Raw genomic sequence first — 21,627 nt, forward strand, 5'->3', positions numbered from 1 at the left:
TAAGTGAACTATTCAAAAATCATGAGAAATTAGTCAGTTACCCTATGCAATGAGTGCTAAGTGAACTATTCAAAAATCATGAGAAATTAGTCAGTTACGACTACCTCTCATGGAAATGGTCATACGTTTGAATGACTTACTTAACGCAGTTGAATCCCAAAAATGATATCCAATATAGAATTAATTATATATATAAATTACACCCCAATTTACCACTTGTATAATTATGAAATTTCATAATTATATTAAACTTCTATACCAATAAAAATAAAAACAAAAAACGCATATAAATTATAACAAAGTTAATAGGAAACAAATTCCCCCACCATCACATTATAGAAAAATGTCAAAACCCATATATAATTTCCACTAAATAATAATATATTCAACAACAACGAAACGTGATGATAACAAATTTTTATATACACATAATAAAGAAAACGAAATGATAGACTTACAGGGCATTTTCCCAATCATTCAAACCATGAGACGTACTTACTTGGCATTTTAGCACTCGTTCAGACAATTTAGAGTTGTTCTGAAACAAAACTATGCTTTTACTCAACACTATTACATACTTATTACTGTCAACTACCAGGAAAGTATCATATCCAATAATTATTACTATCCGTCTACTATCCATCCCTAGGAAATTTTCTAATGGGAAAGATGGATATTCCCTTTTTCCTTATCGAAGGCAGATGGCACACACAAAGAAATATATTTGAAGTCGATGCTCATGGAATGCGTTATTCATATACTGTAACCTAAAATCATTTTCTTCCACAAATATGAAACAGTTTGGTACGTCACCTGTTCACGGCCTTTCTACCCATTTTCAAAACCCTTCATGGATCTGAGCGACCAGCTGCTCCAGCGATGCTTCAACCTCTCGAAGGGTCGGTCGTTCATGCGGAGCCCCTTTGCTACACATCACACCTATGTTCGCCAACCACACAGCAATCCCATGTCCCATAATCCCATTATGTGATTCCTCTTCTTGGTCGCCTTCTTCCTTCATAATCTCCTCCACCAAATTTCCGTCAATCACCTCCAACAATCTGTCAGGGAATGCATCGCCAACCCAACTCTGCAATGTCGAACCTGATTTCCCTTCTTCTGAAAACAGTGGGTCTGTGGGCTTCTTTCCCGTGATCGTTTCCAACACCAAGATGCCATAGCTGTATACGTCCCCTTTCATGGACGGGCGCCCTCCTATACCATATTCTGCAATCAATTTATATATAACACTTTTATTAGTGACTCATATATATCTGGTATACAATATGGATCAATCAATCAAGTGTATCAGTATTTACCTGGTGCAATGTAACCAACAGATCCTATCACAAGACTCGAGGTGTCCACTGAGGTTGCTGCTGTTGAATCGTCCTGCCCTTCTGCAGATATCATGAGGCATGAAATACCGAAATCTCCAACATGGGCCGTCATCGTCTCATCCAATAAAACGTTGGAAGGTTTTAGATCGCTATGAACAATAGCGGGAGAGCAGTTATGGTGAAGATATGCCATTCCATGAGCCACGTCCTTGAGAATGCTCAGCCGTCTTTTTAGACTCAACCTGCAATTATTTTCCCTACAATACAAATGCTTATCCAGGCTTCCCTGCGACATGAACTCCATAATCAAAGATTTGACGTGAAAACTTGAGCATACGCCCACCATTCTCACCAGATTCTGATGTCGGACTCTGCCCAACGTCTTGCATTCTTTTATAAGTCTCTTGTATGCACCTCCAGATGTGGCCGAGTGTATAACTTTGACTGCAACGATTGTGCCATTATCTATTACGCCCTTATACACTGACCCATGGCCGCCACGTCCCACTAGGTTATCCGGGCTGAAACCATTAGTTGCTATCTTAACCTCTTCCTCACTTATAATCTTCGTCTCGCGGAGTTGGCTCCTGAGCATCGTCCCTAATCTCGCTGAAATAGTTTCCAATAATGCAGGCTTTCTATTACGAAAACATATCACAACTATTAAGAATAGACCAGATACACATAGCAAAGTTAAGCCAACCGAAGTGCCCACGATAACTATCCTTCTCTTGGAATCATGATGGCGTTTACAAGGGGGCATCTTTATCCATCTGCCACAGAGTGCAGCGTTTCCTAAGAATGATGTAAAATTCAGCTTTCTGAAAGCTCCAGAGGATGGTATTTCTCCTGCCAACTTATTGTATGACAAGTTCAAGTGCCTAAGCTTCCCCAGTTTCTCTATGGAGCTAGGCAGGGGGCCAGAAAGCTGATTGAAAGAGAGATCCATATCTTGAAGGTCTGCAAGTTGACCGATTAATGTCGGAATCGTGCCTTCCAATAAATTGTGAGAAAAATTCAGGTATCCAACTCCAGCACAATTCACTAACTGGCCGGGTATGCTCCCCGTAAAATTATTGGCAGAGAGATCAATTGCTTGAACCATTTGCATTCCTCCCAGTTCGGCAGGCAGCTTTCCTGTGAGTGCATTATGTGAGACATTAATGTAGAACTGTAGGTTATGAAGGTTAGCCACTTTCGGTGGCATCACGCCGCTTAGCTGGTTGTGACTGAGGTCCAGAAGCTCGAGACTGGAACAACCCCCAATACTGTGCGGTATTTTACCACTGAATTTGTTGTAGCTGAGATCTAATCTTCTTAGCTGCCGCAAACTTGCGAAAACGTCATGAATTTCTCCAGTAAACTCGTTTCTGGAAAGGTATAGTTCAAACAGAGCTTTCAATTGACTGAATTGATAGGGAATATTACCTTCCAAGTTGTTCCCGGATAGATGTAGCAGCTGAAGAGTAGACATGCCTCCTAGTGCAGAAGGAATTTCTCCAGAGAGCAAATTGTCTTCTAGACTTAACTGAAGCAAACCGGTGAGGTTGCTAATCTCGTGGGGTATCTTACCAGTGAAACGATTCTCACCCAAAGTGAGAAAACGCAATTGAGAAAACCGGCCTATGCTTCCAGGCAAGTCACCCTTAAGATCATTCTTCTGAAGAGTGAGTGTTTGCAGATTGGTGCAGTTAGCAAGCGTTTCAAATATGGTAATAGTTTCCGCACTAACCAAGTGATTATCCTCAAGAAAGAGATCCCTTATGTTGGATATTTTTACATGAGGAAAATACCAAAAACCAAATATTCAAACACACAGAGGCAATGCTCTGTTTCTTTTGCTCCAGGATCTTTTGTGCACACAGAAGACTTAAAAAAAATTCACTGAGGAACAGAGGATTTCACCATAAAATATTTCTATTCATTAAAACAAAAAAAACATTCACTGTGTCTCCATATGAGAATTTACACTGGTGGAAAAATTCCCATTAACATTTACTGCTGTAAAACCTCCATTCACATTTACTGGTGTAAAACAATTTTACATACTGCTGTAAAAGCAAAACTTACACAGGCTTACAAAAACTTACTTCATGCAAAACCACACATGGTTTTCGCTACTTAAAAAAAACTTCACAAAACATTACAGAATGTATTCGTGCACTGTTGTGCATACATCCTCTGGTTCTTCTTCTTCTTTTACCGCACCATCAACATTTTTCACTGCTGTGAATACCCTTTCATATTTTCTCCCGTGTGCCATACATAATATTTTTCAAAGTCAATACAAAAAACATTAAACTTATTACATACGATTTCCTATTTAATACATGCCGTATATAAATATATATAAAAACATATATTATAACATGCCCATGCTCATATTAAAAGAGCCTCACCAAAATCTTGTACCAATCATTAAATTCTTTTACCTACGGCGGTCAACCATAAACCTTTTACTCCACGCAAAACATTGAATTGATGTGGGTTCGTATGCAGCTCTAGGTGATCAACGGCGGAGAACACGGGAGCAAATCCAACGGTGGAGAACAATATCGGAAGACCAACAAGTGCTGAAAGTTAACCTCCGAGATTCTTACGTTGCGTTACGTCAGGGGTCAACCACGCGTCAGCTCCATATTTTCTCGGAGCTCCTTCCCGGATTATTCCTTCGTCGGCAAATAGCTCCGAGAAAATCCGGTGAACGGTTTCTGGCTTGGTTCACGGTTTTTCTTGGTCTGCGTTGAAATTAGATTTCAACACTCCCCTTTAATTTCAACAGCTGGGCATTCAGTCATACCCAGACACTTTCTCAAAAATTCAAAGCTCTTCTGATCAAGTGGCTTTGTCAAGATGTCTGCTACCTGTTCTTGAGTCCTGCAATGTTCTAGGACAATTTCTCCATTGTTCACCAATTCTCTGATGTAGTGAAACCTGGTATCAATGTGTTTCGTTCTCTTATGAAACACTGAATTCTTTGACAATGCAATAGCTGAGCTATTGTCACAAAAGATCACTGTCGCTTTTGCCTGCTCTTGGCCTAAGCTTCTCAACATTCTTCTCATCCACACTGCTTGACATGCTGCTGCTGTAGCTGCCACATATTCAGCCTCTGCTGTAGACAATGCTACAATGGACTGCTTCTTAGAAGCCCATGAAATGGCTCCTGAACCCATATTAAAAACATAACCGGAAGTGCTCTTCCGATCATCTACACTTCCAGCCCAATCGCTGTCTGTGTATCCAACCAAATCTGAATGTTCTGAGGCATGATATAAAATTCCAAACATTTTGGTGCCTTTGACATACCTCAAAATTCTCTTTGCTGCCTGCCAATGTGCCTCCTTTGGCCTCTCCATGAACCTGGAAATTAAACTAACAGCATACATTAAATCAGGCCTAGTAGCTGTTAAGTACATGAGGCTGCCTACAATACTCTTGTACAAACTAGGATCAAAATCCTTGCTGCTGTCCTCTCTGCTGAGCTTTAATCCCATCACTGTGGGAGTGATTGCTGCCTTGCATTCTTGCATGTTAAATCTGCCCAGAACTTGATTTACATATCTTGCTTGAGATATAAAAATTCCTTTTTCATTTTGATCTACTTCTATGCCTAAGAAGTATCTCAAGAAACCCATGTCAGTCATTTCAAATTCATTCTTCATGACTGATTTAAAATTCTTAATGAGCTGATCATCATTACCTGTGAAAATCACATCATCAACATACAAAACAACAATTAATATCTTACCATCCTTTTCCTTGATGTAGACTGTGGGTTCTCCTTCACACTTGTCAAATTCATTATCCAATAGATATGAATCTATTCTGCTGTACCATGCTCTTGGCGCTTGCTTCAGCCCATAAAGAGCTTTCTTCAATTTGCACACTTTGTGCTCTTCACCTTTCTTCTCATATCCGAGAGGCTGTTCCACATAGACCTCTTCCATTAACACTCCATTTAGGAATGCTGATTTCACATCCATTTGGTAGACTTTCCATTTGTTTTGTGCTGCTATGGACAGCACTGCTCTCACGGTTTCCATCCTTGCAACCGGTGCGAAAGTCTCCTCATAATCTCTACCATACTGCTGCTTGTAGCCTTTGACAACCAGCCTTGCCTTGTGCCTTTCTATCTTGCCTTCAGCATTGCTCTTGGTCTTATAGACCCATTTCACACCAATGACTTCTTTGCGTTTCGGTAGCTCAACCAAATCCCATGTTTTGTTTCTCTCTATGGCATTCATCTCCTCATCCATAGCTTCTATCCATTTCCTATCTTTGATTGCATCTTCGAAATGAATAGGATCATCAACATGACAATACAAGGCAAATAAGGAATTCATTCCTTCTTCATAAATTTCACTTAGATTTCTAAACTTCTTACCTCGTTCACTTGGTGTGCAAGTGCTTGAAGATGCACTTGAATTTCCTCCTTGTGGTGTGCTTGGAGAAGCACTCTCATTGATCCTCAATGGTGTCCCTTGTTGTCCTTGTGTTGGTGCTGCTGTTTGGGGATTCATTTCAGCCACCTCCTCTTCATCTTCATCATGAGACAAACAGTGTTTAACATTAACTGTCTTCTCTATGCTTCCATCCCAAGCTTCCTCTTCAATGAATTGAACATCCCTGCTGACAAAGAACTTCTTGGTAGATGGAATGTACAGCCTGTAGGCTTTGGATTCATCACTGTATCCAATGAAGATGCATTTCTCCCCTTTGCTGTCCAACTTCCTCCTTAGCTGATCTGGTATGTGTGCATAGCCCACACACCCAAAAACTCTCATGTGGGTGACTCCTTGCTTTCTCCCACTCCATGCCTCTTCTGGCACTTTGTTCATGACTGCTTTTGTAGGACACCTGTTCAATATATAAACTGCACAATGTACAGCTTCAGCCCAATACTCATTTGGCAAATGCTTTGCCTTCAACATGCTCCTTGCCATCTCCATGATGGTTCTGTTCTTCCTTTCAGCAACTCCATTTTGCTGTGGAGTGTACCTTGCTGTAAATTGTTTATGTATTCCATTTTCTCTACAAAATCTTAGGAATTCCTTGGAGATATATTCACCTCCTCTATCAGTTCTCAAAACTTTAATGTGCAGCCCGCTTTGGTTTTCAACAAATGCTTTGAAGTTTTGGAATTTCTCAAAGACTTCACTTTTGTTCTTGAGGAAATATATCCAAGTCTTTCTTGTAAAATCATCAATGAATGTCAAGAAATATAGGCTGCCTGCTAATGATGGAGCTTGCATTGGTCCACACAAATCTGAGTGGATAATCTCTAAGGGTGCCTTTGCCCTTATGCTCTTCCCTGATGGAAAACTTTCTCTGTGTTGTTTTCCCAAAATGCAGCCTTCACAAAGGCTGTCCGGTTTCTCTATCAATGGTAATCCTCTTACCATTCCTTTCCTACTCAACAAATTTAGACCTCCAAAATTGAGATGCCCAAATCTCAAGTGCCACAACCAATTTTCATCCTTTGGCACGCTTTGGAAAGCCTCTTGGGTGACTGCTGCAATTTCACCTTTGTTTTTCAAATCTGCCCTGATCCTGAGAGGGAACATCCTGTTCCTTGTCATCTTTACTTCAGCAATGCATCTTTTGCTGGGTGGTATGTCCATGATGGTGCACACATCATTTTTAAAGAAAACATTGTAGCCCTTATGGACAAGCTGTCCAATACTCAAGAGATTACATCTCATTCCGGGGACATAGTATACATCTGCTATGGTTTTCCTTTCTCCTTGCTTTGAAAGTATTTTTATTTCTCCTTTTCCCATAACAGACACTTTACTATCAATTCCTAGTGTGACTTCTGATTTCACATTTTTATCTAGGGCGGAAAAGAAGGCTATGTTTCCGGTCATATGGTTGCTGCAACCTGAGTCTAAAAACCATATGTCCTCACTATGTGTTTCAGCCATGTTACAAGCTAACAGGACATTTTCTTGACTGCTGTTTTCTCGTGTAACATTTGCATTTTGTCTGTTGTTCATATCATGTTGTTTCTTTCTACAATCACTAGCATAATGTCCATACTTTTTGCAATAATAGCATTGAACATTAGATTTATCATACCTTTGTCCTTGAGCATGATGTTGTCCTCCTTGTTGGCTGCTGCCTTGGCCTTGGTTCTGATTTGGATTGTTGCCTCTTCCTTGTGCATTTGATGAGTTGTTCCTTCCACCTCTATTCTGGCTTCTGCCTCTTCCTCTTTTGTTTCCTCTGCCTTGACCTCTGCCTCTTCCAAAAGACATCTGGGTCTTGAAGGCTTGCTCAAGAGATGAGTTTTCATTCCTACTCAACCTCTGCTCATGTGTTATCAGTGATGCATGCAGCTCATCAACTGAATAGCTTGAGAGATCCTTTGTCTCTTCAATGGTGGTGACTTTGGCATCAAACCTTGAGGGTAAGACCCTCAATATTTTCTCCACAATTCTTCTGTCTTCAATGGTTTCTCCATGAGTTCTCATTTGTGTGATTACACCAATCACATGAGTGAAGAATGAGTCAATGTTATCTGACTCCTTCATGTTCAAGTTCTCAAAATCCTTTCTCAGCAATTGTAGCTTTGTTGTCTTCACTCTCTCCATGCCTTGATAGGCTGTCTTGAGGGTTTGCCATGCTTCATTGGCTGTCTTAGCTGCTGCTAACCTTGGAAACATACTCTGGTCTACTGCTAGATACAACAACACACGGGCTTTTGAATCTTTCTTCCTATTGTTCTTCAGCAGATCCTTCTCTCCTTGAGTTAATGCATTGAACTCAGTTTCATCTGCTGGTTCTTCAAAGCCTTCTTCAACTATTTCCCATAAATCTTGGGAAGCAAGCAGAGCTGTCATAGTTATTGACCAGTAGTCATAGTTCTTCCCATTAAACTGTGGGAGCTGGGTGTTAAACAAACCCATACCAGTGCTTGTGCTGGCCATTCCTTGACTGTGTATTTAAAACAAATCACTGCTTCTTCAGCAACACAAAATAGCTATGAAGAATATCTAAATCCTTTGTTGTCTGAGTCTTCTGTCTGCCTGAGAAGTTTTGCTGCAGCAACAACCTTCTCCCTTCAGCTTCTTTGTCTCCTTCAAAGAGCCTAAGCCTGCTCTGATACCACTGTTGGATATTTTTACATGGGGAAAATACCAAAAACCAAATATTCAAACACACAGAGGCAATGCTCTGTTTCTTTTGCTCCAGGATCTTTTGTGCACACAGAAGACTTAAAAAAAATTCACTGAGGAACAGAGGATTTCACCATAAAATATTTCTATTCATTAAAACAAAAAAAACATTCACTGTGTCTCCATATGAGAATTTACACTGGTGGAAAAATTCCCATTAACATTTACTGCTGTAAAACCTCCATTCACATTTACTGGTGTAAAACAATTTTACATACTGCTGTAAAAGCAAAACTTACACAGGCTTACAAAAACTTACTTCATGCAAAACCACACATGGTTTTCGCTACTTAAAAAAAACTTCACAAAACATTACAGAATGTATTCGTGCACTGCTGTGCATACATCCTCTGGTTCTTCTTCTTCTTTTACCGCACCATCAACATTTTTCACTGCTGTGAATACCCTTTCATATTTTCTCCCGTGTGCCATACATAATATTTTTCAAAGTCAATACAAAAAACATTAAACTTATTACATACGATTTCCTATTTAATACATGCCGTATATAAATATATATAAAAACATATATTATAACATGCCCATGCTCATATTAAAAGAGCCTCACCAAAATCTTGTACCAATCATTAAATTCTTTTACCTACGGCGGTCAACCATAAACCTTTTACTCCACGCAAAACATTGAATTGATGTGGGTTCGTATGCAGCTCCAGGTGATCAACGGCGGAGAACACGGGAGCAAATCCAACGGTGGAGAACAATATCGGAAGACCAACAAGTGCTGAAAGTTAACCTCCGAGATTCTTACGTTGCGTTACGTCAGGGGTCAACCACGCGTCAGCTCCATATTTTCTCGGAGCTCCTTCCCGGATTATTCCTTCGTCGGCAAATAGCTCCGAGAAAATCCGGTGAACGGTTTCTGGCTTGGTTCACGGTTTTTCTTGGTCTGCGTTGAAATTAGATTTCAACACCTTAGAAGCCGAAGCTTACGAAATTCCTGAGGTATGCCTCCTGTGAAGAAATTGTGAGAGAATGACAGCCGTAAAAGCTGAGAACAATTTCCTAAAGATCTCGGAATAGTACCGTTTAATCCGTCTCCCCAGACCAGCAGGGCCTTCAAATTTGTGAGCCTTGTGCCTATCTCCGACGGAATTTCTCCACTGAGATTGTTCGCACACAAATCTATTATGCGTAACTCTGTGCAATTAAGCAGTGAATGTGGGATTCCCCCATTGAGTTGGTTTTCCTGAAGAGACAGGTTTTGTAGTCTAGCGAGCAAGCCAAGCTGAGAGGGGATAGGGCCACTGAGGAAGTTATTTCCCAGATCCAGAGTCTCCAGCGCAGAACAATTTCCAAAGGATTCGGGCACTTTTCCTGTCAATCTGTTCCCGTACAGAGAAATGGTCTCTAAATTGGAGAGCTTGGTTCCTATCTCCCACGGGATTTCACCAGCAAGTCTGTTGCCCCGTAAGTATAAGAAGCGCAACTCCGTACAATTAAGCAGAGAAGGTGGGATTCCTCCACTGAGCTGGTTTTCTCGAAGAGAAAGAGTATTAATTCTAGTGAGCAAGCCAATCTGAGAGGGGATAGTTCCAGAAAGGAAGTTATTTCCTAGATCCAGAATCTCCAGTGCAGAAATATTCGCCAAGGATTTAGGCACTTTTCCTGTCAATCTGTTCCCCTCCAGTGAAAGATTGCGCAGGTTTTGTAATTGGCCGAGACCACTTGGAATACTCCCTGTCAAATAATTGGAGGACAGATTAAGCAGCCTGAGAGCAGTGCAATCTTTCAAAGCCTCTGGAATGGCCAAATTCAAGTCATTCTTATTAAGTAACAGACGCTTTAAGCGAGCCAACTTGCCCAATTCGTTCGGGATTGCACCAGAGAAACTGTTATAAGCGAGATTCAACACGCCAAGAAACGAGACATTACCCAAATGTGGAGGTATAGTCCCTTGAAGGCTCATGTTGTATAGATTTAGCCCAGATACGCGTAGTTTCAGAAGGTGGCAGGTGACACCAGTCCAATTGCAAACATGATTGGCAGCATCCCAGTTCGCCACGGCCTGGGAAGGATCATGTGTGACAGAGCTTTTGAATGCATGCAGGGCTTCTATATCGACCTGTATTCCTTCCCGACTTTTGTCATAATGATCAATCAGATGGCCGTTTGCACAAACAAAGATGAGCATTAGCATGGTGCTGAGGATGAAATCCCTGGAAGTTGCCATCGGCTCTTCAGATCGGAGATCGATAGAATTAAGGAATTAGATTTAATTTCTCTCGCTTGGGGGTTTATCCGCATCTTGCTCAATGATGGCAGTGTGGATATTAAGTAGCTTTGATAATCGTGTCTGTGGCGCGTAATTTTCGTGGATTTTCCGTTTTGGTTGACTCAATCAATGTGGGTGACTCATGGCGTCCAGCTCAACTAGCAGATGGTGTTATCTTTGATCAAATAGATTTGATCATCGTGTCTGTGGTGTTCAGTAGATTTGATAATCGTGTCTGTGGCGCGTAATTTTCGTGGATTTTCCGTTTTGGTTGACTCAATCAATGTCGGTGACTCATGGTGTCCAGCTCAACTAGCAGAGGGTGTTATCTTTGATCAAATGACCAACTAATGGTCATTAGAGTTTTGAAAAGAAATTAATGATGTGGTGTTATCTTTCATCAAATTAGAGTTTTAAAAAGAAATTAATGATGTGGTGTTATCTTTCATCAAATGATCAACTAATGGTCGTTTGAGTTTTAAGAAGAAAAGAAATTAAAATGTTAAAATATGCCTTTTTCTTTTTTATTTTTTATGTATATATTTAATTTTTTTATTATTAATATTTTCTAAAAGGTTACATACCAATTTTATATTAAATATTGAACAAATTACAAATATTCTTATATATTGAATTAAAAATAATTATAAATGGAATAAGAATTTTCTTAATCTTTTTCACTAAAGTGAAAATATAAGAAAATTTCCAATTTAAATTATTTTATTTTTTTCTATATAAAGTATTTATAAAATTATTTTATTTAATATAGACATTGAAATATTTTACTTATGGTTGAAAGTGAAAAAAAAAAGATACCGAGATATATTTTCGTTTTAAATATCACATGTAAATGAAAAGTAGAGTGAATTACACATACTATAATATTAATATTATTATTTGAAAAAATTACATTTCTTCATTGTAGTAAAAAATAAATTATATTTTTTTACTCATTACATTTCTTTCTTATATATCTATATAAAGTTATATAAGATTAAAGTGTAAATTGAAGTATTGTAATTATGACCAATATTAATTTCTTTTGTTATTACTATTTTTAATTTGTTAATTTAAATTATTAGTTTACTATTTATAAATGTAGTGTTCCCTGAAAACAACTATCTTATACTTAGTTGTTGATTGCCTCGTATAAAAATATAAATTAATAAGAAAATTAACATACCAATTTTTAATATAGAAAAAGTCCATCCACATAGCTAATAAAAAACTTAAAATTATACCACACGTATATTCTCCCTAAAGAAACATTTGGACCTATGCATTTACTTTACTAGTAACCTTCTCCACAATTAGGTGACATATTGCCAAATAACCAATCTACTAAGTAGTTTGGGGAAGTAAACATTATCTGCATTGCAAAGTTGAGGTTACTAATGAGTTTGTAGTATCTTCAGTGTAGATTGTGATTAGAGTAGAACCTCATTATCATGTAATTAGTGGGGATTTTTTTTTACAATGGATTACATTGTTTTAATTATAAAAGAAATAAGAGTTTAATATCAAATTAGTTTGGGATGGCTTACTATTTATTTATTTTTATTATAAATAAATGTTGCTTAACATTTTACCTTTTTACCTATAGATGTGTTTTTATTTTAGTATAGTAATTTGGGATTCCATTTTATATTTTGTTTACATTACTTTTAGCTACAATAATCAACAATATGGTTGAGTTTTGTAATTTTTTATATCTATGATCATTATTCTATGTTCATTTCACCTTGTGAATGTATAGAGAGTGATCTAGCAATCTTCATTTACAATAGCCTTCATTTATCTAAGTAATAATACCAATACCATTTGACTTTTAGAAAATCAAAAGAAGAGATAAGAATAGTAGCCATTCCTTCAAGATGTTGAATGGACCAGAGGTATTTTCTAACCAACAACTCATAGTTGGTTACTTAATTTGCTATAATATCATAAGTTATGGCATTTAGGACTTTATAATAGTTCTTTTCTTAAGTGGATTATATATCTATAGTTTTGTACATACCATACACATCAACTTTGAAGTTCATGTGACAACTCGGTTGATAATTAAAGTGAGATATGAAGTTTAGAACTTTGTAGTTGAATTTTTGTATCCCAACATTTTTTGGTGCCATTGCCAAGGAGGATGCTAAAAAACGTCTCGATATAATTTACGATATTGGAGAAAATAAAATTAAAAAAAAAAATCAACATTCTACAAGGAATACCACAATAAAAGTAACATTTTCTTTGATGATACTTCTATCCCCCCCTCCCCCGCTAACTCACTTGGCAAGTGTTATGAAGTGTTATGTAAACTATAATGCCCTTTATTGAAATCCCCTAACTATCAAACTTGTGTGTCATCCTAGGGGTGCGGTGGTTACACCTAAATGTTATAGTGGTAGCGATTGGAATCAATCCCATGTCACACGAGTATGAGCATGGCCCAGTGGTCAATTCCAATAGTGACTAAAATTATATTAAATAAATAATAATAATATATGCATTAACATGGGGATAATATAGGAAGCTTCTACTAGAAACTTATACTTTTGGTGTAGGCCAAGAAGACACTAGTAGCAACTAGGGATGATTATATTAAAAAACAACTAAGCAGAATGAGAAGAATTCTGAACTAGAAAATATGCAATGGACATTCAATAGATTACTAAGAATTTGTTGAAAGAAACTACCAAGCAAAGAAAGAAGAATTTGAGCTAGAGAAGATCCAATGAACATCCAATATATTATTAGGATTCTTTTGAGACATGAGGAGAGAAAAAAACTTGTTTTAGGAACATTTTCAATTTTTTCTTACTTTAAGATAAGAGTTGAATCTATAGAAACATCACTATCTCTAAATATCATGGGAAAAGATAGAAAAATACCTTAATGGTTTTCATTACCAATTTATTAAGTGAAATAAGACAGAAGTATGAAAAACATAGAACCTTATTTTCTCCCTCATCCTAATGAGTTAGACATTGAAGACTCAAATATCATTCTCTTTGAGTTGAAGTTCTCTATAGAATTTATGACTATATTAGTATAGATCCATCTTAATTTTGAATCTACCAAGCACTGAGAAGGATCAAATCTCTCTAGGTGCAAACCGTTTTTTAAATGCAAAATTTGAAGAAATGTTTGCACCTTATGAGATTTGATCCCTCTCGATGCTTGGTAGATCTAGAGTTAAGTTGGGCCTATGTCAATTCTCTATAATATTATTTATATGACAGAGATAGAGAGATTTTCTATATATATTCTCTGATCTAGATCTCCAACCCAATCAACATCAAAAAAGTCTCATATTTCCAACACTCTATCTAATCATGGTCTTCCTTAGTAGCACAAACCATAATCACTAGTGCCACATAGATACCTCAAAACCTACTTTACTTTTGTCCAATGTTGATTCCTTGGTTTTGAGATAAACCTACTTAGTACTCCCACTATATGTGCAATGTTCAGTCTGGTACATATCATTTCATACATCAAACTACCATCTACACTTGCATATGGAACATGGGACATGTCCTCTTCCTTTTTCATATTTCTTAGGACATTATTTTATAGATAGCTTTACACCTACAAGAATAAGAACCTTTACCAATTTATTATTCTGCATATTAAACCTCTGTAATATTGTCTCAACATACTTCCTCTGGTTTAACCAAGGATTCCTCTTTCCTTGATCTTGTTTAATTTCCATGCCCAAAATAAAGTTTGTAGCACCAAATCCTTCATATCAAATTTAGAGGACAATTGAGTTTTGACATCTTTGATAATTTCTCTGTCATTTCCAATCAACATCATATCATCGACATAAAAGACCAAATATATAGCATGATCACCAATTAATTTAAAATACATACAATGATTTGCTTTGCTCCTTGTGAAGTGAAAGACTTTTTTTGGGTCTATGCATTTACTTTACTGGTAACCTTTTCCACAAACAGGTGGCATATTGACAAATAATCAATCTACTAAGTAATTTGGGAAAGGAAACATCATCTTCATTGCAAAGTTGAGGTAATGATTTTGTAGTATCTTCATTATGGATTATGATTAGAGTAGAATATCATTATCATGTAATTGATGGAGTTTTTTTCAATGTATTACAATGTTTTAGTGTCATAAAATTAATAAGGGTTTAATATCAAATTAGTTTGGGATTTTTTACTATTTTAACTTTTTAACTATAAGTACCACATTTAACTATAAGTATTACATTGAAATTTTTAAATGTAGGAACTATGGCACTAACGTTCACTAAAAAAATACATGCCAGGAAACATATGCTATTTTTTATTATCTTGGAACACTAATGAACCCCATGTTTGTTATATGTTGCTCAACCTTTCCAAATGCATTTTTGTTATAATCACTACATATTAACCTCAAATATCTAAGAGATTTTGAAACTATTACTTGAATGACCAATTTAGATATTATTTGACATATGATATTTACATAATGTGATTGACTTAATTTTAAGAGGAATATGATGAATGCATGTTTTAACTTATTATGTCAATTGTGTTGATTGGAATAGTATGCACTAACATTGATATGAAACATAAGGTTGTTGTAAAATTATATTTATGTATCTTGGCATTACTTCCAAGTATTTCACATAATGAAGAGACTTGATCCTCATATGACTACTTCACCTCTAAAACTACAATGCATTCTAATTAAGAATTAACCAATTGTTTTACCCAATTTTTGTTTAGTTAGGTTATCTGTGTTTTTAATTTAGTATAGTGAACTCCATTTCCATTTTATATTTTATTTACATTACTTTTAACTACAATAATGAATGAATATGGTTGTGAGTTTTGTAATTATTTATCACTATGATCATTGTTGCTATGTTCATTGTTGGAAACTAGATCACTACTGAGAGGGTGGGATGAATAAATAGTGAAAGCACTTATAATTTTTTCTACAAATTATTATTCTTTAAACCATGTGTAAACGTAAGCACATAAAAAAATATCAGAACATCATACACAAACATGAATGCATGATATCCATTCAACACATGGGACACAAGTATATCTAGTGGAAAATCCTCTCTGGGGAAAAAAAACCACTCAATGATGTCGTGCTTCTCAAAGACTTATTATGCTAAGAAAATTATTTACGTAGAGATTTAGTTGGATACTATCAAATGGAGATTTCTTTCTCATGTGGATCTATGGACTACCATCCACTGAAAGCCAAAAAAACCAACAATCCTTGCCTGCTTACTCCTAAATTATCAACAAATTTATAGACTCCTATCAGTTGGAAGCCACCACGACCAACGAGCCTTGCCAAGTTTCTCCCGAACTATACAACTACCATTGGATTGAGAAAATGGCTCACTTATATTGATTTCACCGAGGTTTTTGAGTCAAATTATAGACTTATAATTTGACAACATAAATCATCAACCCAGGGTAGGTAAGCTTCTGAGATGTTGCACAAAATATATGCAGGCTTAATACCTTGAGTGGTTACTAACCTAACCAGTCAACCATACACATGAATAATGCCTCTTTTCTGCATCAACATTTAGTAGAAAAAGGTTATGGAGTGCATTGAAACATCCCTCTATAGCTCTTATTATTGTTGATGTTGATTAGAAAATATAAGAAATCAAACTTACAACAATTAAAGAAATCATTTATCAATGTAATTCAAATCTGGATTAAATGGAATCTACGCATTAACATGAAACTTAATCATTCAATCATTTGTTGTTGATATATCATAAATAGTACATTAGCTTTGTAAACAAGTTATTACTGCATAACAAAATTAAAACACACACACACACACACACACTATACTAAGGGAGTTGTGAGCAGAGGGGGCCCTCCCTCACTCACAACCCCTTTAAAATTAGAAGAGTTTGCTCAGTAAAATTGATAGAACATAATATTATATTAGTCTAGAAATGTTACAGTCGAGTAGAATCTGATATATATTATCAGTGAAGCCAACCTAACAACCCCTTACAATATAAAATAGAGTCAAATTTATACAAGTTCAAAATCCCATATGTGGCTCGAAATAAGGAAAACTACTAACATGAGCTATTAGCTAATAGTACTAGTAAAAAGTGTCAAAATTAGCTATACTGAATCTAATCCATGATTGAAAGCATGGATTAGATGAAATTCATTACATAGCTGGAGTTTTCCTTCATACGGCCAATGAGAAGAGGTCTGCAAATATGGGTAGTTTCGATGGCAGATTTGAAACAACCAATAGGACAACATCCATGTATGATGAATTCCCCACAAAACCCATGTTCTCATTTGATCTGAAAATAAGTGGAACATATAAAACCATCGATTTCATTGCAGGAAATCTGCGTGGTTGCAGGAAATCCTTGTTTGTAGGAATTTCGAAGCGTCTACAGGAAATATGATCGCACGAGCTAGCTGTAGGAAATTGCGAGATTGTTTCGAACCAAAAGAAATATACATAAGAACTCTAGTTTAGTTGGCATGATAATTCAATAAGGATACAACTAGCTTAAGGAATGCTTAAGATTAAGGTAAAAGAAACCTTTTTATGTTAATTTGCATACCTCAAGCATATAGCACCCTTTTGGCCAAAAACTAGATGTTATAACCGAAATAAGCATAATAGGGGTCAAGGATAGTTCAAAATGGGAGAGGTAAAGTCTACAAATGGTGTCAAAATTAGAAAAATCTGAGCCTCAACATCTCCCCCACACCTAGCTTCTTGCATGTCCCTTATGTAAGAAAAAATGTTGCACCTTCCAAAGAAAAGGAAATTATTCCTTGCCCTGGGCTGCAGCTACTGTAGCCAACTAATATGCTACCTCCACAAACTTATCAAATTGGTTACCACTAGATTCTGCAGGAATCTCACCCTTGTATAATTCATTTTTCTTTTTCAGATGATCAATCTGAGCCTACTTCTTCTTCATGAATTGGGCCGCCTTCTGAACCCATTCCTCATGTTCTTTCTGCATGCACGGGATGTTTTCTTTCAGGGTCTCATTATCCTTTCTCAAAGCTCGTTCCAAAACAGTGAGCTCAGTGATAATCTCCTCCAATTCTTGGAGAGATCACTTTTTATATGGAGTTACTTCCCCTTCATGATGTTCTTGGAGAGATTGGGGCAAGCTCAGGCCCTCCTTTTCTTGATGTTCTTCTGCTGTGTCATTTTCGCTTCCATGCAATAGGGAATCCTGGAAGGACATCACTTCCCCACCGATGAAATTAGCTGACTCTACCTTTTCCTTTCCTTTAGGTGGGTCGTGAAGCTTTTCTTTCTTTTTGTCAAGTGTCTCGGGTAGTACCTCTGCTTCTACAGTATCCTTTATAGCTAGCTGAAGCACTCATCTCCTTGTAAATCTCTTAGCAAAGGTGGAGGTGCCCTTCAACTTAGGCTTTTCACCCATACTCTCCCCAGTCACCACCACTTCTTCGTATTTTTCTTCCTCTTTCGTCTGTGGCCCACATGTCCGTTGCTTCTTCTTTGATTTTTTTTCTAGCTTTTTCTCTATGGATTCTGAAGAGTCAGAGTCTTCTCCTTTTTCTTCTTTCTTCATCTGTGGCCCACAGGTCCATGGCTTCTTCTTTGATTTTTCTATTGGTTTTTCCTCCATAGGCTCTAAAGGGTCAAAATCTTCATCTTTTTCTTTCTCCTTTGTTTGTGGCCCATAGGTCTGTGACTTCATGTTGGGTTTTTCTACTAGTGTTTCCTCCTTGGAATCCAAAGAATTGGAGCCTTCATCCTTCGCAAAATAATTAGAGGCCAAAAACACCTCCCACGTCTTCTTTTTTTCCTTCAAAACCTCTACCAAGATGATTTTCACCAGCCCATGGTAATAGAGGTTCTCCTCCAAATTGGCTCCCATTTCCTTAGTGGTCGTCGACATCTTCATCAAATACATTCTTATATAATACGGAAAATTCAACAGCTTATCATGAAAATGTGCGAGGAGACGAATGTGAAATAAGAATTTGACACCAAAGCGACCTTCACATGTTATATAATTCTGCAGGAAAAATAACAGGTGTCATACTTACTTCTCAGGAAGTCCTATGAAATCCCTTTGCTCCAGTCAGGGTTTGAATGCCGCTTTCGAAAAAGGGGCCCACACATACCCTTGTTAAAACGTTGATTGTTAAACCAATGCTCCCCCTGCTATGGAATTCCACATGTGTGAGCCACCAAACCCTCTGTTAATCTAAACTGAACATTCCCGACTTGAGCCTTGTCGCCATTCAAATTTGGGGCAAAGGACTTCATAACCTCTGAATTATGGCCACTGAATTTTTGAAACAATGGTATCCACCCTACTTTTTCTAGTATCACTTTACTGCAAGGGTAGACTTCCAACAGTTCAGGGCCTTGTGGCTCAAAGCAGACATGGCACACAACTTTGACATGGTGAAAGACAAGAGAGACAGGATGCATGCAACTCCCAAAAATTTCATGCTAAGATTTTGCAATGGATCGCGCGACAAGGGAGGGCTAATATGGGAAATATCGGAAAGCATGGAGATTTCGAGAAACAGGTTGTGATCATGATTATCATCATGATCTGACCTGTGGAAGGATATGGAGAGTACGTCCACCTATCATGCCATAATCATGATAAGCGGGCATGGAGCAGATATTTGTGATGCAATGGTTTATGACCACATTTTGCTGCAAGGGTAACCATAGCTTAAAATCATACAATTTTTAAAATTAAAGCATCAATTGCCCCTTACCTCAAGTGTCCTGTCACCAATTGTACCTTACCGAGCTTAGCTTCCAGCGGTCCAATCCTTGGATGGCATGTGCTTATCCTTGAAATGATAACCCACTTAAAAATTAAATCAGATGTATGATATCATAATTCATGACCTCAACTAGTAATAAAATTTGTGAGTACTTTATCAAATAATTTAAACTAATGTTCTATATATGAATTTTTTCAGAAAACCCAGGGTTTTGTTGCAGGAAATGGAATCGTGACTGCTGAGCATTCTGCAGGAAATGGAACCGTGATTGTTGAGCATTCTACAGGAAATGGAACCATGACTGCTGAACATTCTGCAGGAAATGGAACCATGACTACTGAATATTATGCCGAAAATTCTTCTACCAGAAGAAAACCTGCTTCTCCCTTGTTCCTGTAAAATTCATTGCACATGAGTAAATGTGTTGATGTTGAATGTGAAATGATCTCATTGGATTACCAACCATTAAGGCCAACTATTAACCAATGTGAGACCCATCACCATTAATGGGAGTGAGGACCAAGGTACCCTAATGCATCATATTGGGTGTGAATTTATGAGTTGCTGGCGAACCCCCCTATAGGATCCAACAATCAAGGAGCCATAGTGATTCCCCATTTAAGCTAGTGAGATAGCCTATCATTAGGGCATACAAGCTTCAAGGCATCATAAGAATCTGATCTTGCACACAAATAATTTGTTGATGTCGATGGGCCAATATTGTTGGAAGAAGGGCCTTAAGAAATCCCACATCAATCCAACACAAGAAATACAAAAGTAACTGAAAAACAAAATTTATTGAGAGGATCCCAGAGGATCTACTAACCTGTAGTTTTAACGAGCCTAGGGCATTCCATGCTTGCCAGATTTAAATTTTAGAGAGTCTGAGAAAATTAGAAAATAAGACTCTAAGGGAGCTCCTTTTCCATAACTAGTCCATTGGACCTAGAAAAAGGAATAAACCTGTACCTAATAGACATTCCTCTCATGTTTTACTGAGCACGAGGAGGAATAGAGTGAGCTCATTGTATCAACAGGAAATTAGAAAGAGATATTGGAAGGAATGACTCCTTCTCTCACCATCTCCAACTCTCTTTTCTTCACAATTTCTTCCACACATTCCTCCTTAGATTGGGGTTTTTGATATGGCTTGAGTATATTCCCATTCACCAAGAAGGTAAAATTCCCATCATCAATGGTTTTAACCTGAACAGATCCATTATCAAAATCTTTCTCATTTTCATATCGACCTAGCCAATGTGTGTCAAATCTCCCTTTAATGTTATTAAATTTTGAATCATAAAACAATGCCGAGTCTTCCTCTTTGAACTGCTTCTTTTTAATGTATTTTTCGTGCCATTTAGCCCGTTGTTGTTGAATCAATTCAGTATGCTGAAAATTATCTTCCCTAATCTCATCCAACTCATTTAGCTGCAAGATTCTCTGTTTTTGAGCTTCATTAAGGTCTATACCCAAATATGTTGCCATCTTGAAAGTTCTAATCTGAAATTCAATGAGAAATAAAACTTGATTTCCATACACCAATTCATATGGAGAGAAGCTAGTGGTATTTCTCCATGTGATCCTGTAAGCCCACAATGCTTCAGGAAGTCAGTCAGACCAATCCTTCTTATGTAATTGCACTGTCTTGGTAAGGATTTTCTCCAACACCTTATTCATTGATTCCACCTGCCCATTGTCCCATGGATGATAAGGGGTGAAATTCCGATGAGTATTCTGATATTTCTGCACAATTCCCTGCATAAGCTTTGACACAAACTGAGTACCTTGATCAGTAACTATCTCCCTAGGTACCCCAAATCTTACAAAAATATCAAAGAAAATAAAATCTACCACTACTTTCCCCATTGCTCTAGGTAGTGCTCTTTCCTCCACCTAATTCGTAACATAATCAATACAAACTAAAATATACTTCTTACCTTTGGACATAGGATTGATGGAACCTACAAATCAAGAGCCCACCTCTCAAAATTTTCTATAAGAACCTGTGGCTGCAAAGGCATATCATCTGATTCTACAAGCCACCCCATTCTCTGGAAACTATCACACTTCCAAACATACTCTTTTGCATCTTTAAAAAGACCTGGCCAATT

The 21,627-nt window shown here is 37.3% G+C and overlaps 1 protein-coding gene across 1 annotated transcript; it reads right to left on the minus strand.

The window, feature by feature from the left end:
- Positions 1–454: 454 nt before the first annotated feature.
- Positions 455–10,773, minus strand: LOC149162518 (uncharacterized). Its single transcript, XM_089437307.1, has 3 exons — positions 9,454–10,773; positions 1,320–3,100; positions 455–1,227 (listed from the first exon to the last, which is right to left on the minus strand). Exons 1-3 carry the CDS (start codon positions 10,710–10,712, stop codon positions 839–841), a joined length of 3,429 nt encoding a protein of 1,142 aa, XP_089293433.1. The 5' UTR covers positions 10,713–10,773; the 3' UTR covers positions 455–838.
- Positions 10,774–21,627: the final 10,854 nt, after the last annotated feature.

This window comes from Pinus tabuliformis, chromosome 5_2 (genome assembly GCF_031772625.1).
Source record: "Pinus tabuliformis cultivar Carrire ecotype Pingquan chromosome 5_2, CPIR1, whole genome shotgun sequence".
NCBI lineage: Eukaryota > Viridiplantae > Streptophyta > Pinopsida > Pinales > Pinaceae > Pinus > Pinus tabuliformis.

Excerpts from the sequence above, each read along its gene's own strand:
- LOC149162518 (XM_089437307.1), bottom strand. The coding sequence starts at position 10,712 with ATGGCAACTTCCAGGGATTTCATCCTCAGCACCATGCTAATGCTCATC. Across the intron at positions 3,101-9,453 it reads CGTAAGCTTCGGCTTCTAAG|GGATCTCTTTCTTGAGGATA; the intron begins GTGTTGAAATCT and ends ATCCAACATAAG. Across the intron at positions 1,228-1,319 it reads TGTTGGTTACATTGCACCAG|AATATGGTATAGGAGGGCGC; the intron begins GTAAATACTGAT and ends AATTGATTGCAG.